The following is a 17,605-nucleotide window of genomic DNA, read 5'->3' as shown; positions in this document are numbered from 1 at the left end:
GGCCTCCGCACTGCTTCGGCTTTCCGAGCACGTAGCGAACCTGCGGCTGTTTGATTCTCTCTCCCTTCTCCATAGAGTCTGTGCGTTGGCCTAGCTATGGCTGTGTCGCTCGCGTGCCAGGCGCCGAGGAGTAAGTAGGGAGGCAGTTACAGCGAGGGTAGTGAGTAGCTCTCGGTTAGTAGCGCTGTACGTGTAAAGGAGGGCAGCGTTAGAGTGGATGTGTGTTTAACGATATTTTCTGTACCTATTTATTGCTATTTTCAACGATGGGATAAAATTCCACTGTAGTTATTGCCACTTAAAAAGTATGTGCGAGTGCTTATGTATTTTCTTCCTAATTCTGTGCCCTCTAGGCTGATCCTCAATGTCCCGAGGTCTGGAAATGGTTATTGAAGTCATTGGTGTACCTTAATTACTGGGTGTGGGGCTCCTTCCAAGTATTGCCTCGAAAGACAGCTGTGATGTAATAATTGTGACAGCCTTCGTGCATCACCGTGGCATTTTTTTTCTTTTTACTTTGGAAGAAAACATATTTAAATGGCAGATTTTCTTTTTTTTTTTTAGGGCTGTTTAGAAAGGGAGAATAAAATGAAAAATGAGGATGAGATGCCCACCTGATATAAGTACTTTCTGTGCTCCTTGAATGGGGATTATTTGATACCTGCTGTCACAACCAGCCTGTTGTCATTAAGTGGTTTTATTTTAGGTGCTTCTAATTAGTAGTTTAGATGAAAGACGCTTCAAAACATGCTCGAAGAAAATTACTTCTAATTATAAGAATTTGCAAGTCTAGTGAATTTATCAACACTGGAGAAAACAGGAATGATATTTTTTGGCCTTTAATGAGCTTTCTGATGGTGACACCAGCTTACTTATTTGGGGGTTTTATGTACCCCCAAATAATTTGTGCTTTTTCCTCTTGTGTCCCTGTCAGTATATGAATTATAACAGCAGCGTGAAGGTTGTAAGCTGTTTTAACTTCTTATCAGGAAAACTGGGCCTGTAGGCTGGAGTGGCTGACAAGGATTAGTCAGTTTCCTGTAGCAGGGAGGATGCCTAACTTGGCTAGATAAAAACAGCAGTATTCTTTTACTGCAGTAATTCTATTAATTTAGGTATAGACACTTAACAAATATTATGTTTTAAACTTTAAGGCCTTAGCATAAATCTGTTTGTAATGAATGTCTAGTCAGCTTGGGAACATTAAAGATGAAAGAGAAGTTTATTTATACAGTCATTTATATTTATATATAGTAGCCTTTAACACAGACATGCTTTTTGACACTTTCTTCTGGAGATGGTAGTTGGCCCTACTCAGAAGACAAGTACATAGCTAAAACTTCTCAAAACCCTTGTAAGCTATTAATGAATTGAACAGCAGGGATTTGGAGTGAGAGAAGGCCAGTGTTCCCAAACTTCCTTGAAATTTGGTCCTGCATCTGCTACTTTTTATTGAATAGATAATAGAAACCATTTTCTCTCATCACTGGGGCTCATATCTTTCTGCTATTGAATCTTTTTTTCCTTAGATTATTATTTTCTTAAGAATTTACTCCATGCAGGAACGGATTTGTTTGATATTCTCCAGCAAGCGCTGGATAGATTCTTTTACTGACTTGTATGTAGAGCTTAGCATTTCTTGCTGAAGAGGTTTTTGCTTTTTCTTTCAAACTAGGCTAAACATAGATGATTTGGCTACCATGTGGGTTTAGGAAGATGGAGAGAAGCATCTGGGAAAACTGCAGTAGATTGTAGAAAAATAATGTTAAGGCACAAGACTTTTTTGTACGATGTTTTAAGAATAGTGGCTGTTCGTACAGTTAGGCTGTATGTGGCAGTTATAATCAGTGTATATTTTTTGTGGATGCTATAGTTAAACAGTCTGCTTTTCTGGAATGATGCCCTAGAGGAAATAATTCTGGGTCAGGTGTTTTCAGGCAAGTTTTCTTGCTTTGTAGGTAAGGCTGGAAAAGACAGACTTTTAATTTAAAAATATGAGGAAGCCTCTGCAGGAGGTGAACAATTCTATAGTCAGATGATGATAATTGAAATCTAGTTAAAAATGCTGTGTAAGAATGGGAAGTTTTTAGTTGAAAATGAATATGTGAGAGTATAGTCTTCATTATTTGTTTTAGATTCTGAAGATGTTTTTCTGTTTGAAACAAAATCCACACTGGAATGAGATAGATAGTGAATTATGTTCATCTGACTTCCAGAAAAACACGTGACCAATTAATTTTAAAATCAGATTTTTAATTTTTTGTTTAGACAATTTTAAAAGGGAAAGTTTTTGATTGTTCAGGCTTTTTATGATACTTATCTAGCTAGTGTTAGTGTTTTCCCCTTTGTTTTTGTGACCCTTTTAGGGAAATCACCAAGTCTGTGAAATACATTCTGTTTTCTGTTTTTTAAAACTCCAGAATAGGCTGCCTCTAGTAGTGGCCTTTTTACTATTGAAATAGAAGGATAATAGTCACCAGAGGAAGGTAGAGATGGAGAATATCCTCTCAGGAAGGAGGAGCATTGTGCAGACCTGTGTGGGACATTAGACTGGCATCCAGCAGGCCAGGGAAGCTTGGTCAGATCTGGTCTTGAATGACAGGTTCTTTAACATTGAGTTTGCCAGTAGCTCCCTATCTGAGAAGAGCTCTCCTTACAAGTCCGTTTCCTGTTCTCACCTGTATGACTTGTTCCTTTCAAGCTAATGAAGAGCTCACCCTCCCCACTCTCGCCTCTAGACTTAAACTCTCGCCCTGTGTAGGAGGAAAGATCTTCATCTGAATAATTGCTGGTTAACAGCCTTTGAAGATACTTTCCAAATCTTGTCTTTACCGTTTTAAATATTGGGCAAGTGATGTTGCAAAACAAATATGCACTTTCACTTATTGAAAATGAAACGTTGTGGGTCTTCTCAGATAACTTCCATAAACATCTGACTTTGTAAAACTTAAGGAAATATCTACCAACGTTGCAGCTTTCCACGTTTCTCACTCCCTGGTTTTCAGTGAGCTTTCAGTTGGTTTGTGATAATTAAAGACGTAAGCAATAAATCAACTTGAAAAGTAAAGATTGCTTTGGTGACCTCTTGACAGTAAGTGGGCTAGCTGTGCTAAGAAAATGTTCAGTGTTTGCAGTGAAGATCAGAAAATCTGTAGGGTTTTCATAAAATAATGTAATTGTTTGAACCATCTGTCAACTGGAATCTGCCTTAAAGAAAGAGCATCGGTAACCACTGTGCTAGTGTTTTTGTATGAGTGCATAGTAGAAGATTGAATTGTAATTATGCCATTACTTTTCAGCTCCAATGGCGATTCCTCCATCGTATGCAGACCTTGGCAAATCTGCCAGAGATATCTTCAACAAAGGATATGGTGAGTCAAAATAGTGTGTTGAGTGTGCTGCAGGAATGAATTGACTCGTTTAGCATGTATGTGGAGTCCAATGAACACTGAAATGCCCGTGCTTCTAGGGAGGGAGGAGACTGTTTCATTTAAAATATTTCTATCAGCTAATGTGCTAGTGGAAGCTGTTTTGGGAGCTGTTTTGAGATGAGGTCTGCTAAACCTTACTGCATTAACCACATTAATGTTAAGCGAAGGGGTGTTGCAGTAGGCAAGGTTAGAAGCATCCACTGTTACTCAGCTTAGGAGTACCTTTGCACTTCCTTTATGGATCTTTGTCCCAAAGCATTTGTTGGTACACAAAGGCATATATACCACTGTAACATGTGGCTTTGTTGTTAGGGTTTTTTTGTTGTTGTTGTTGGTTTGTGGTTTTATTGGAACAGCAAGAGGAAAGAGTGGTCTGAAAGATTTCTCTGACATTTTTAAGTAGCACAGCTTAAAAAAAGAAGTGCTTAGTTGCAGTGCTGTTTATTTCGGGTCTTTGGGAATTCATACAGGAGCTCATTCTCCAAGGTTAACTCTTAAGTTTGAGTGTAAGAAAATCAAATTATTCTCCCATAGTTCTCCTTATGTTCTGGTGGCTGTGTATTTCCTAGTGACACCCCATTCAGACTTTTTTGTTGAGATCTTTCTCAGTGCTGAGGCGACGATTTTATGCAGTAGGGTTGCTCTTTAAATGGCATTGAGTACAGAGTAGATACCATTCAGGGAACTAGAGAATGTATTCTGTCTGTCACTAAGTTTACTCTTAGAAGCCATCTTTTGTTAGGAATAAGTACAGTATACAACAGAGAGCTATTCCTTGCTAATTCTTTAGTGATGGCAGACCAAACTCCTAGTTTGTTCTTAGGATGATCTCCTCTACTGCTGTAGCATCTGAAATTTGAGTGTAACAGAAGTCAGCCTATGCTGGGTTTCTTATGTGTATGCTTACATGCATGTATAGATACACACACATGTTGGGAAACCAACATCATGGAAAATCTGCTTAGTCTTTAGTTAAAGCTTAACTTTTTAACTGTAATTTCTGTTTATTAAGGGTTTGGGCTGGTGAAACTGGATGTGAAGACAAAATCTGCAAGTGGAGTGGTGAGTTTAAATACTTCTCGTTGTATTTCCTGGGGTCGAATGTTCGGATGCTTATTTAATTAGATATCAGCACTTTCCAGATGCCATTGTGTAGCTTGTAGGTTATATTAATGTTATTAACGATAATTTCAGAAGCACCTAAAGCTCTACTTCATTCTGAGTATAACGCTGCTATTGCAAATATCACAAAAAACAGTAAAGAAGCTGTCTTAATGTAAAATAAAAAGGTTTCTTAGCTGTCCCTCGTGTTAAGCCTAAAAAAAATTTGACACATTTTTTGCTGTTCAGCATACAACTTTGTTTCTGTAAATTTTTGACATCTTAATCCATGTGTGAAGTAGTTGGCAGCGAAACAGCACTGTGCATTCCCTTTAAAAGGTATTTAGGTGCTGCTGTTAAGTTCCAGTGATAGGTATCTCGGTCATGCAAGCAGTACCTCCTGCAACTTCCATCTGTTTCTAGAGCAGACTTTGCAAGATAGAAAGGTTGATTTTTCCCTCCACCAAGAACACAGTTTTAACTGTGTAACTGGCTGTTTGAAAACAAGGTGTGTGGGTTATGTGCTGTTTTTTTGTAGAAGCCTGCATTCCAACAGAAACACTGTTTGCAAGGGCCCTGTTATAGGTGTAGTGCTGCTTCTGTTTGTTTCTATCAAGGTCTAGTGGTTATCCTGCTAAAACTTCCTGCAGAATTCAAGCTCTTGTGTGAATCCCATTTCAGTTACAACACCTCCTTCCCAGGAGGAGAATGTGCATAAGCATATGTTAAGGACTCCTGGTTTGGTTTGATTTTCCTTTTTTCCTTTCCCTCAATATTACCAGACTTAACCTTATTTTAGGAAGTTTTTTTCTTCTTTTCTTATGGTAACAACTGTTTTGCTTTTGAGTTGCATTATAAACCTCTATTTTGTAATAACGGAGCACGCTGCATTTGAGATGGAGGGTGAGAAGGGAGAAGTCTGTAATGTGAATGTGAGTCATCTAGTTCTTCTAGTCCATGGTATGTTGCTGTCCCCCAATTTATCTAATGTTACGTAGAACAAGATCTTCAGTGAAGAAAGGTCTTTTCTGTTTCGTTACTTTGTCAGGCTTTCGGGATCACATGTTAATTCAGTATAACATGGACACTGTCCTTTTTAGGAATTCACAACATCTGGTTCATCGAACACAGACACTGGAAAAGTGAATGGAAGCTTGGAGACCAAATACAAGTGGGCTGAGTATGGGCTGACTTTCACAGAAAAATGGAACACAGATAACACTCTGGGAACAGAAATTGCAATTGAAGATCAGGTAATAGATTAGTTGAGTATTCATTTCTTTTACTTAACTCGTAGAACTGAATTTATAGCTTTATTTTCTCATCCTTGAATTAGATTGCCAAAGGCTTGAAGTTGACGTTTGATACAACTTTCTCACCAAATACAGGGTAAATTTTTTTTTTACTTTTTTACCTTGTGTATCATGCTATACATGTGGTTGGTAGATGTTTCATCTGTTGTGTCAAATCAGTACATGTTTGTTATTGATCCAAATTAGCAAACCTCAATGCTAAAGGTTTCTGCTTTTCTGCATTGCATCTTACTCTAGGGGCTTAGTATTGGGTACTTCACAACTATGTATTTCTCTTAATTTCTGAGATAGAAGTATTTAGTTGGACTATTACAGGAAGCATAAAGATGTTTCTACCTTCATCACAATGCATGTTTTTGTGATCTTTGTTTAGTTTCTTGATGAGTTACCTGTGCTTTGGGCTGTTGGATGTATGTGCATGGCATTTAGGTGCATTCTGTCGAGGCATATAGCTCAAATTTGTCTGCTTATTGAGAATGATCAAACTGTCTTAAGCTTAACTGTTTCTCTGTTTCAGAAAGAAAAGCGGGAAAATTAAGTCAGCATATAAACGTGAATGCCTAAACTTAGGTTGTGATGTTGATTTTGATTTTGCTGGGCCTGCAATCCATGGTTCGGCTGTCTTTGGTTATGAAGGATGGCTAGCGGGCTATCAAATGACTTTTGATAGTGCCAAATCAAAATTGACAAGGAATAACTTCTCTGTGGGTTACAAGACTGGAGACTTCCAGCTTCACACCAACGTGTAAGTACTGGAAATTGTGTCCTGTTCTACAGAAGCAGGCTTTTTTCTGCCTTCCTGCTATATGCATACTTAAACTACTAAGATGTGCTTGCAAGGCACTTCAGCAGCACATGTTTTTTTAATATCACACTTCGTAAATAAATAGTACTTCATCTCTTTTTCAAAATGCTAAATACACTAAGTAATGACTCGTTAACATTTATAGTATGATATATGCTATAGTTTACCAACTACTTGGAAGCATGATAGGCTTGTTACCCAAAACTGGTCAAAAGACTTTATCCAGCTTTCCCCATGTGTTGAGCTGTATCTGACTGTAATTCAGGAGGTAATCCATTTGTTAGAGGTAGCAATTAGTGTTGCACTACTTAAGTAGGCCAGAAGCAGTTTCTGGAGCAAAAATACTTCTGCTTATGGACGTTTCAAGTAGGTACATCTTCCTGTATTGATGGGATGAGTGCATAAAATGCTTAGAGTGCAACTAAAGTGTGAGGCATCTTTATTCTGAACTTTCTTCAGATTGCTGTAGTTAAAGACTCTGGCTGTTCTCCAGAGCAAGCTGACTAAAATCTCCCAAAGCTTCGCTCTAATCTAATATATTGTTTTAGTATGTTTATTTAGGGCATAACTTGATTTTGAGATGAACTTTCTTTTGCATGGGGACTGTTCTGTTTGGCTTTGTGGAAATTGAGATGAGGGAAGCTACAAAGCGTGTTAGTCACAATATAAGAATCCTATTTTATTTTGAAGCTTTTTTCATCTCCCTTTATCCAGTCTAAAAGTGGGAAGCAAACTTTCTAAATTCTTATTTAAATAGAAATTTGAACTGTTTCTTTAAAAAATAAAAATAAAAATAAAAATTATATAGATCTAAGAAGCTGACTTTTTCATCTATGCAGCAATGATGGTTCAGAATTTGGCGGTTCAATTTACCAGAAAGTGAGTGACAATCTTGAAACTGCCGTAAACCTGGCATGGACAGCTGGTAGCAACAGCACTCGCTTTGGAATTGCAGCTAAATACAAGTTGGATTCCACCGCTTCTATCTCTGTAAGTATGGTTCTAACTGAAAGAGTTACGCTAAACAGAGAAGCTTTTTAGTTTCTGAGCATGTGTGTTAGTACAAAAGAAGATGACTAATCAGAAAGTCTTGTAAGAGCTAGTCTTGGAATCCAAGTAATTATGAATAAAACAAGTACTATTTAAATGTTGCCTACAGTGAAGTCTATTTTATGATCTGGCTCAAATGTTGTATTATGTACAGAACTACACATGCTTGTATAATAAAAACAAAAACCCCTTCATATCTGATTCTGTAAGCTTACAGATTGAAAAAACATTTTTTTGGAAAAAACACATTTTTTGGAAACATTTTAGTTCTCTTAGTAAGAACTGTAAGAGGTGCTGGTTGAATTCCGTGTTGCAGGAAGGTTTTCTTTGTTGTAAAGTTAGAATTGAACTTGGACTATTGGAATAAGTCTACAGAGAAAGTGAGGCAAAGTGGAGGGAAAAGAATTTTGCACATCCTTGCTATGTTGGTTCTCTGAAATGTCTACTACTTGTTTGGTTGGATATGCAAAGTATGAATTATTTTCTAATAATGTGAATGTGGAGGATTTTTTCCAAAGCAGTTTGTTTTGGTGAGTTGCTGTGTTCTTCTCAAAAGAGTGTAGAGAAGTTCACCAGCCAAACTGTTCCAGTAACAATTAGTTCTTCCTGCCTCTGCAATCCTGTCTGCACTTAAATGGGTTTATATTCTTTAACATAGGTTGTGGGGCAAAGGCATAGCTAGGGAGACAGTCTAGTAAGCACAGCGATAATGAAAGAACAGGTAACACGTTGCTAACTCCTGAATAATAACAAAGAACTCTTAAATTAAAACATTTCAATTGCTTCTGTGTTTTTACTTATTTTCTCCAGGCAAAAGTGAACAACTCTAGTCTAGTTGGAGTGGGTTACACCCAGACCCTGAGGCCAGGTAAGGGCTTTCACATCCATGTCTCTCATGCATGACACAAACACCTGAGTTCTATGTATCTATATGCAATTATTTTCGGTTTTCGGAATAATTTTGTCTTGAAGGCAAAGTAGATGCTTGACAGCAAGTTCTGTTGCACATGAAACCTTTACATAAGACAAATTAAGCTGTGTCTAAAGGTATTTCTGCATCGTATTCCTCACTGATTTGCTTAACAGCTATCATGTTCAATAGCTTAGCTTTAAACTTGTTCTGTTTAAACATGAAAACACCTGTTGCTACATCACTGTTGATTAGTTCTCTATCTGAAAAACCAATAAAAATCATAGTTGCATTCCCTCACAAATCTGTCTTTTTGTGCAGTTTTCCTTCTTAATGCACACCTTAAGGTAGAAGAATTCTTTGTATTTATCAAATGAAGTCTTTGGATATCCAGTTTGTAAAATGGTATTTTAAGAAAGTGTCTAGTTTGTTGGGTTCACATAACTAGCTTTCAGTAGATTTCGTATGTAAATGAATGTAGATAATTTTGGAGCACAGTAATAAGAAATACAACTGAGACTTGTAATGACAGAGGTTGAGTTGCATGAAGGCTACTCTGCTTACATGTTGTAAATGTAATCTTTAAAATTTTACAGGTGTGAAGCTTACTTTGTCTGCCCTGATAGATGGAAAGAGCATCAATGCTGGTGGCCATAAACTTGGTCTTGGCCTGGAATTGGAGGCTTAAAAAGGTGAAGAAACTGCTGCAGAGAAGGGATATCAGAAGAATTTGGCCTTAAAACGTATTTCCAATGTGACCAGCAGGCTTTTTCCCAAAAAGAGTACAAGAGCTGTATTTGTATTTAGACAGTTACTTGTTAGCTGGTTTCTAGTTAAATTGGTTACCCGTCTAGTTACAAGTCTGCACTAGCGCAGTCACTTAAACATTATTTAAATGTATTTAACTGTTCAATGCGCTACCCACAAATAATGAAATAGACATCTGAGAAAACTGTACAATTGTGTGCATGTTTGTTTTATGTTCCTTTTAACATTCAATATTGCTGTTGAATGGAAAATCAATCAGTGGATATCTTGAAATGAGGTCAACAGTTTTGTCAAATCACCTTAAGTAGAAATACATTTGGTATCCCAAGATGACTCAAATTATGAATAAAACAAGTACACACATACTTATGCCTCAGATATTTTAAGAGTTAAGATAATAGGGTAGTGCTCAGTTAAGTTTTAACTAATGCTAACTCAAGATGTAGTGCTCTGTATCTTTGTGCAATTAAGGACTCACCCCATCCATGAAAATGCTGAATATAGCTGGTTTTCACCAAACAGTTAGATTCCTCAAGCAAGTCATGTCTTTGGTTTTGGTTTGTTTTGGTTTTGTTCAGTTAAGGTAAGATTTGTCATGTCACGATGGCTTAAGTCCCTTTTGTTTCGTGGGCAAGATTTACTGCATTACTAGTTGGCCTGCTCATGTAAAGGGTGCAGAGTGATTTCCATGCCATGTTAAGGCATTTAAAAATTGCTTTTACACAAGGGAAGGGGGGGAAGGGGAAGAAATCCCACACTTATCTGCTTATATTTGTATGAAGTGAGACTTAACAACTGCAACTGAATGTAATGGTACAACAGCCTGCTTAGCCCAAATACTGTGAGAGGTTTCTGCTTAAACTGAATGAAATAAAGGCTTAATTTTAAGTGGAAATGGAGGAAAATATATCCAATTTTGCTTTCTCATTGACAGATAAATACTGGCAAATTTGTTAAGAAATGTGAAATAGTAGAAAAACTCAAATTTTCTGGAATTTCTAGAATTATGTGAGGGACAAATATCTTAAGACTGCACTTCTAAGACCAAGCATAGCTAGCTGTGAATGTTCTTAATGTGGAATATTTTACATTCATGCAGCTCTTCTAAGAAGAGGGATTTATTGTTTTCAGTGGGGTGCCTTGGGTCTGGTTCTTAGTATCTCATAGCTGACACAGGTGTGTGTCTCTCTACTTGATCTTGCAGCCTTTAGTTCAGAGCAACTTCCTTTGTAGGGAAGGAGGCTACCTTATCAGGAAGTTCTGCCTATAGCTTGCAAACCAGTTCATGTAGACTTAACTCATCTAAACGTCTTCGTGATTTATTTGAGATCTTGGCCCATCCTGCATTATTGCTCTCATACTAAATTCTTAAGTGCAACAGTAAACTGCCTGTGTTCAGCCTTCACCTACGGAATTGTTAAGCCACCTTCTTAGTGTAAACTCTTTTCTACCTTCTAAGAAGTCTGTCTGCTCAGCCTTTTGAGCAGGCTTCATGTAGTGTCTGACCAGTTCTGTTACCTGAAGAAAAGAAAGTTCAGTTGTGTGGGTCATTTTGGAATAGCTTTGGTGCCCAGTCAGAATGCCCTTTTAGGAGCACTTCCACCAGGTAGTGATGAAAGAAACAGCACTTAAGATGCAGTTTGTTACTCTGTTGCATGCAAGCATTTGTAAACTGGTCGTTTGAAGTGTTCATATATGCTAGCACTTTTAAAACTGGAGACTGTATGGCCAGATGATTGCACTTCAGTACAGATTCTCTTCAGTGTTGCACAGTGTCTCCAGGCTTGTCCTGGAAAAAAATAATGCTGTGTGCCTGCATATATTAAATGGTTGTAGCACTTGGGCAGATAAAGGGCTGTGTTTTGCTTATGAGCAAAGCCTTGTTTATGTTCTTAAAGCAGCATGGCTACAGCACTAAAGCTGCTCTCTGCAGTGTTTTGATAGGGCTCTTCGTGATCTGGCACCTGGTCTTGCATGAGCCAACTACCTTAGCCCTTTTCTTTACCATCTGTTTACCTCTAGCTGTCTTTCTCAAGGTTGTATAATAGGCAAGTGAAATAAAAGCGTGTACTTCAGAGTTTCTTTGGCTCACCTACAAATTTGTGATGGGAAGCTTGAACCTATTCGTTTTATTCCAATATGCTGAACAAGTCCTTAGCCTTTAAACCTTAAGCAGTTCTCTGTTATAATGTCAATAGGCCGTAGGTAAAATACAAGTAGGTAACACAGTAGTTAATTGAAAATGTCATAAACCACTGCCTCAAGTAAGCAGAAGAAGTTCAGCGTCTTATCTCTTGACATCTCTCAAGTAAGGCTTATAGAAGGCTTTCAAACTTTCTTTCCAGGTGTGCTGCAGAAGCTAGTGGTGTATCTAGAGTTCTGGGTGAGGAATGTTAGTAGTGTTAATAAGCTCTATTTTGTTAGAAAATGTAAAAAGCCTTAATGACAATTTTCAGCACTAGCCAGCCTTTCCTCAGTGGTCATTCTGAGCAAAATAAAGATGCTTGGGCTGCTTAGTGATCTGAGTGTGGTTGTGCATACACGGTGATGAACTGTAGCACTATGTTCCTGCCTGGTGTAGCTGAATAGGGATTGTCTGTGTGCATACTGCCAGGAGGCAGTACTTCCGCAAGTAAAACTTTGCATATGATGCTGATCCCCTCCCTTTATCTTGCAAGCTACTGGGTGACTCAAACATGTATTGTTCTTGTTATGCTATAGAAATTCTCCAGGTCTCATGAACTTACTCATAGTTCAGCATGGTATGCTATATTCTTAAATCTGCCTTTTGTGCACTGCAGTCTTAAGAAACCAGGAAACTTGTCTGGAGCTACTTTGGGCGTGGAAGCCTTTCACACCCAGCACTGGGGCACAGGTTTGTAACTTTCCCTTGGGTGTTGCTGGGATATAGCCAGGTAGCACTGGAGTGTACGTGCTGCCCTCTGCCGTCCTGTTCTTGTGCTGGGCTTGCTGCTCTCTAGCGGACACAGAGCTACTGCATTTGAATCTTTGGCAAAGGTGCTTCTACAGACAGCAGAACTGAGCAGATATTGCCGTCCATGTGCAAATGATTCAGCCTCGTTGGTGTCAGAGGTCCTTGCTTCCTTAGAAGTGAAGGCAGGAAGAACTGCTTGCAAGGTAAGCCACTAACTAACATAACAAATCCTAACAGCAGGTGTAAATGTTTCCTGTGTCCTGCCAAAAAGGAAAACCCAAAGAACAGTCTGGCTGGGTTCATACATTACGTGGAAGGGCTGTGTTTGTTGCAAGCTGTACTAATGTGCTGCTCAGCCTCTCTTTGTCACAGGACACTTTTGTTCCTGATCTGGAATAGGAAAAAAACACATATCCGTTCCTGCAGTGTGTGCACTGTGCTTTAGTGACACTTCTCATTACAAAGCTCCTGGGCCCGACTTGTGATTGTCAGTCTTTCCATATTCTGTGGGGTCAAATAGAAAGCAATAAACAACTTTTTTATTTAGCTTAATGATGCAACTAGTTTTTGCTTCAGCTATGAGTGTGATACTAATGCTCATGTAAAGAGAGGCAAATTGGGCATGCACAGCAATTTCTGAAAAAAATTACAGACAATAAAAATCTAGAAATGCTGTTAGAATGTGGGGTGTTACAGAGATTTGGTTACAATCCACACTGCATCGTACACTCATGTTTAACTACTAGTGTTGGGAAAAGTGCTGGCAGTGTTAAAGGTGGCAAGCAAGAGTTTTGTTCAGTGCCAAATATTTGACCTTTACTGTAGCACATGTTTCTGCATGAGAGTTTTCTGCTGAATGCAGTGCCATGCAGGTACTAGCAGTAAGTTTCTACTGGTTATCAGTAGCATGCACCAGAAATGTTTCAAGAGTCTGTGGGTGCTGTTGGATATGCTTTGTCTTGGGTCCACGGGGGAAGGCCCTGGTGTGACAGTGACAACTCTGCATATTGAACTCCATGTTTTTAGTGACTGTGAACCTTCTGTGTTTACTTATGCTCCTAGGAGCATTAAAACATGAATGGGTACTACCAAATCTTACTAATCTTGTTTGCTGTGCTCGCTGGAGTGCCTTTGGGTGTGCTGTATGAGTCACAGCTACCCGTGCTCTATAACCACAGCCCATATGGGTAGGAGAGCACAGGGAGCAGCTCACAAGGAAGTAGTGAACTTTGGCCCTCGATATTTTAATTTATCCACGATGGTGTTATTTAAACCACACCTTAACCAAATCTTTATAAGACATGCTTAGTTTCTTCATTTAGGATATCGAAAATCACGCTGTGTGAAAATAGGTATTATCACCAAGGTGAGGATGCTGGGGAGGGGTATTTTTTCCTGCAGGGATGAGACGGGGATCTTTTCTCCCGCGGCTGCTGAAGCAGCGTTGTTACAGCTGCAGCGACCCAGCGGTACGAGTGGCGGCAGGATCAGCGATGTGCCGCAGCTCCGCTGCCCAGCGCGGCCCGTGGGTCTGCTCTGCCACCTGGCGGCCACTGCCTGCCTCGTTCGTCTCTCTTGGGAAGGTAATAGAACCAGACGGAGCTCCTTTCTTTTCTGTTTCTTATATGTACAGTGGGGAGCCCCGGGGAGTGGTGGGAATGCGGCGCCTGCTCGCGGTCCTTAGGTAAAGGCTGGGAGGTGTGTGCCAGCTGCCACAGAGGGCGTTTGGTGACTGATTGCTGTGTGGAGGACAGCAGCAAAACCTGCCTGTTCTAGCACAGGATGTTTTACCATGACTGTGATTTCTAAGTTTTGTAATTTTTTTTGTGATGGTATTGTGAAGACCAAAGTGACAGGTGTTCTTAATGTTCCAGTCAGTTACAGCTGATCATGAGGGTCACCTGATGCTCTTAACACTTCTCTAATTGACAGCAAGTGCTTCTGGGATTGAGAGGTTGGATGTGGGCTGTTGATTGCTGCACCTGTGTGTTCCTTTAGTGGGACTGGCTGTCTGGTGCCCTCATAGAGGAGTGGAGGAGTTCTTTCTGCCAGAAGACAGCACCAGGTGGGTGTGTGGTAACACCTGGTGTTTTGAAAATCTATGTTTTATGAAAGATACTGAAGTAAACTGCAGTTCATAAGCAACTAATTTGGATGCTGCTGCTTAGCCTGGCTGCAGGCTTCTATTGCAGTCTTTGTAGCAGAAGGCTGATCTCCCTCCCTCAGTGTTTGATAAATGTTTTATTTTTATTTTGCTTTCTTGAAGTTTGTTGTGAGATGTGGTACAATGTTTAGTCTGATACAAAAGCCCTCCCTCTGTCCGGGGTTCTTCAGTATGTCACTGGAACTGTTTGCATTGCTCCTTCATTGTTTTTCCTTGCTGGGAACTGTCTAAACACTGACTCAAAATCCCTGTTTCCTACCATTTCTTCTTTGTGCATTACACTTTTACATCCCTCTTGCTTCATGGCTTTTGAACTCCTTGGAGGAGAGGCAATGGGAGTCAGTCAAAATGATTTGGTGCTGTTGTAGTTGTTGTGGTACAATTTCCTATTATGGAGATGAAACCAAACACAAAGTGGAAAGAAAAGATACTTAAACATAGAAAAGTGCTTGCAGCTTCTGCTTGTGAGCTTGGCTCCCTAATTTCCTCCACTTCTGTCGGAGAACCATGACCATGGCATGAGGCAGACTGGGGATGTAGCCAACAGTTATCTAAAGCTACCTAAAGTGTGCTGTTTCCCTGCTTGGAGGTTCTCCGCACCTTAACCTGAAGAAAGGAAGGTGAGCTCTAATTAGGTCAGAATAAAGCAAGTCAGAGGTATAGTACAGAAATGCTTGATCATAAAATCAGTATGTGTATAGTGCACATTTGTAATTGAAGGTGGTGAAAATTAAGATTGCTTATGCACATTTAATTAGTCTTTTGTAAACGTCCAGTGCTTAGCTTTGCAGCCTTAACCGTGTGTGTTTAATGCAGTTTGTGGGGCAGCCATGAAAGCTCTGTGAGCTCAGTGAACAGGCTCTGGCTGCATGTGCTTTGTTCTCATTGAGGTTGTATTACAGTCTGCGTCTGCAGGTTTAAATTCCCCCTTGGAGTTACACTTGTGCTAAAGGGCATGATGGCATAGCTGACATGTGAGCGACTGTGCTGTAAATTAAGGAAGGAAATCATGGTGGTAGCCATATAAGTAACCATAGCTTGGGGGAAAAAGAGAGGAGAGAGAAGTTCTTAATGGTACCTGGGCTACTTTCACTTTACACAGGAGTGAAGTGGGGCCCCAGATCTGTGTTTTGATTAAATGCACCTGTACTTTTGCTTCTGTCAAGTTTGTCTTCATCAAGTCAAATTGGTGTCTTAGTTAAGCCCACTTCAGTGAAGGCTAGATGGGGATTTTTTTTCTAGCAGTTGAGTCTATCAGATAAGGCTTGGTGCTACACAACCCTCAGAGGTGTTGAGAAATATCAGATTTGGAATTGCAGCCTGGGCTCTCAGCAGGGCACTGCTCTGGCCTGTGTGTCCCTGAGATGAGGAACAGCTCCGCCTGGTGCATGTACTGGCTGCAGGCAGGCCCAGTGGCACAGCAAAGATGGGTCTGTGTATTTGTAGAATCATAGAATTGTTAAGGCTGGAAAGACCACTGGGGTCACCTGGTCCAGCCATCAACCTCTACCTGCGACCGCCTTACACCATGTCCCTCAGTGTCATATCTGCCCTTTTCTTGAATGCCTCCAGGGACAGTGACTCACCACCTCCCTGGGCAGCCCATTCCAGTGCCTGACCACTCTTTTTAGAGAATAAGTTTTTCCTGACATCCAACCTGAACTCCCCTGGTGAAACTTGAGGCCATTCCCCTCTGTCCCACTGCTGTTTGCTGGAAGAAGAGGCCAACCCCCCAACCTCTCAGGTAGTTTTAGACAGCGATAAGTTGTCCGCTGAGCCGCCTCCTCTGCAGACTGAACAATCCCAGTTCCCTCAGCCACTCTTCATAAATCTTGTGCTCCAGACTCTTCACAGCTTTGTTGCCCTTCTCTGGACACGCTCCAAGGTTTTGATGTCTTTTTTGTAGTGAGGGACTGGGGGAAAAACATGCTTTTTGTTCCTGAACCATCTTGTTGAGGGTTTGACCTAGTGAGCATGGTTCTGTCATTGCACTCTGATAGAGAATTAATGCTGTCCTGTGCTGGGGATGTTTTTGAGCCTGTCTACCTCAGCTGTTCAAAGGGAACAGAAGAAGGTCCTGGTGATTTCTTTCAGGCTGTATTAATCTCTTTGATATAATACATATGACAGCACAGTAGTTGCACAATTAACTGTGTCTTTCTCCTTTGGAACGACCCCACTAATTACTCTTCATTGAGAAGATGGATTAAGTAGCTTGGGAGAGTGTTTTATAGCTGCTGACGTTTAGGTGGCTGGAGGATGTGGAAGCTGACTGTGGGCGGAGATGGCACACTGGTGCCTGCTGACAGGAGGCTGAGGGACTGTGAGTGGAGACCTCTTGCCCATCTCTGCACATAGGGCTGGAGGCAGATGTAGTCCCTGTGCAGGGTGGTGGGGAGATGCTGCTGCTGCCTTTGTACAGCTGTTGTGGCTTTGTGTGGAGTCTGCTCCAGAGTAAGCAATAATGGTCTTAAAAAAAAATCACCAGTTTGGATTGATCTACTTATATATTCTTTTGAGTGATTCCTCTTTTAACTCTAAGCTACTCCAAGGAGATATATTTTTTACTGACCTTTAAAAGTAAACTTCTGATGTTTGCTTTCTAAAAAAAAGAAGCATTTCAAATTGTAAACCTACATCGTGAACAAATGTGAGGTTCCTTATGCACATCTCCAAGTCAGTCTTTTTGACTTACATTTGTAAGAATATAGTTTTGCAGGTTTCTCCATGTTCTTCAAGAAATCTGTCTGGTTTTGCACTTAGTTGTTTGTGGGTGGTTTTTTTTTCATGCTCTCTGCTGGAGGTTTTTGCTGCCTCTTGGGATTCTGCTACAAGCCAGAAATCCCTGAGGCCACCTATGAAGTTTTGTGTCCAGTTCTGGGCTCCCCAGCTCAAGAAAGATAGGGATCTTATAGAGAGAGTCCAGCAAAGGGTTACAAATATGATTGGGGGCCTGGAGCATTTCCCGTGGAAGGAAAGGCTGAGAGCCGTGGGACTGTTTAGCTTGAAGAAGACTGAGATCTTATCAGTGCTTATAAAGGAAAGCCCTACAGAGGGATCAGTACAGGCTGGAATGATGGACTAAGACCAATGGTTTGAGCTTCAGCAAGACCGGATGCAGGGTCTGT

At 40.3% G+C, this 17,605-nt stretch overlaps 1 protein-coding gene across 1 annotated transcript; it reads left to right on the top strand.

The window, feature by feature from the left end:
• The first annotated feature begins 81 nt into the window (after nucleotides 1-81).
• On the top strand, nucleotides 82-10,273 carry VDAC2 (voltage dependent anion channel 2). Its single transcript, XM_010714368.3, has 9 exons — nucleotides 82-130; nucleotides 3,300-3,371; nucleotides 4,444-4,493; nucleotides 5,633-5,785; nucleotides 5,869-5,921; nucleotides 6,363-6,590; nucleotides 7,490-7,640; nucleotides 8,511-8,568; nucleotides 9,207-10,273. Exons 1-9 carry the CDS (start codon nucleotides 97-99, stop codon nucleotides 9,296-9,298), a joined length of 891 nt encoding a protein of 296 aa, XP_010712670.1. The 5' UTR covers nucleotides 82-96; the 3' UTR covers nucleotides 9,299-10,273.
• The last annotated feature ends 7,332 nt before the right edge of the window (nucleotides 10,274-17,605 follow it).

This window comes from Meleagris gallopavo, chromosome 8, assembly GCF_000146605.3.
Source record: "Meleagris gallopavo isolate NT-WF06-2002-E0010 breed Aviagen turkey brand Nicholas breeding stock chromosome 8, Turkey_5.1, whole genome shotgun sequence".
Classification (NCBI taxonomy): Eukaryota; Metazoa; Chordata; class Aves; order Galliformes; family Phasianidae; genus Meleagris; species Meleagris gallopavo.
This window is presented reverse-complemented; position numbering and strand designations above follow the sequence as displayed.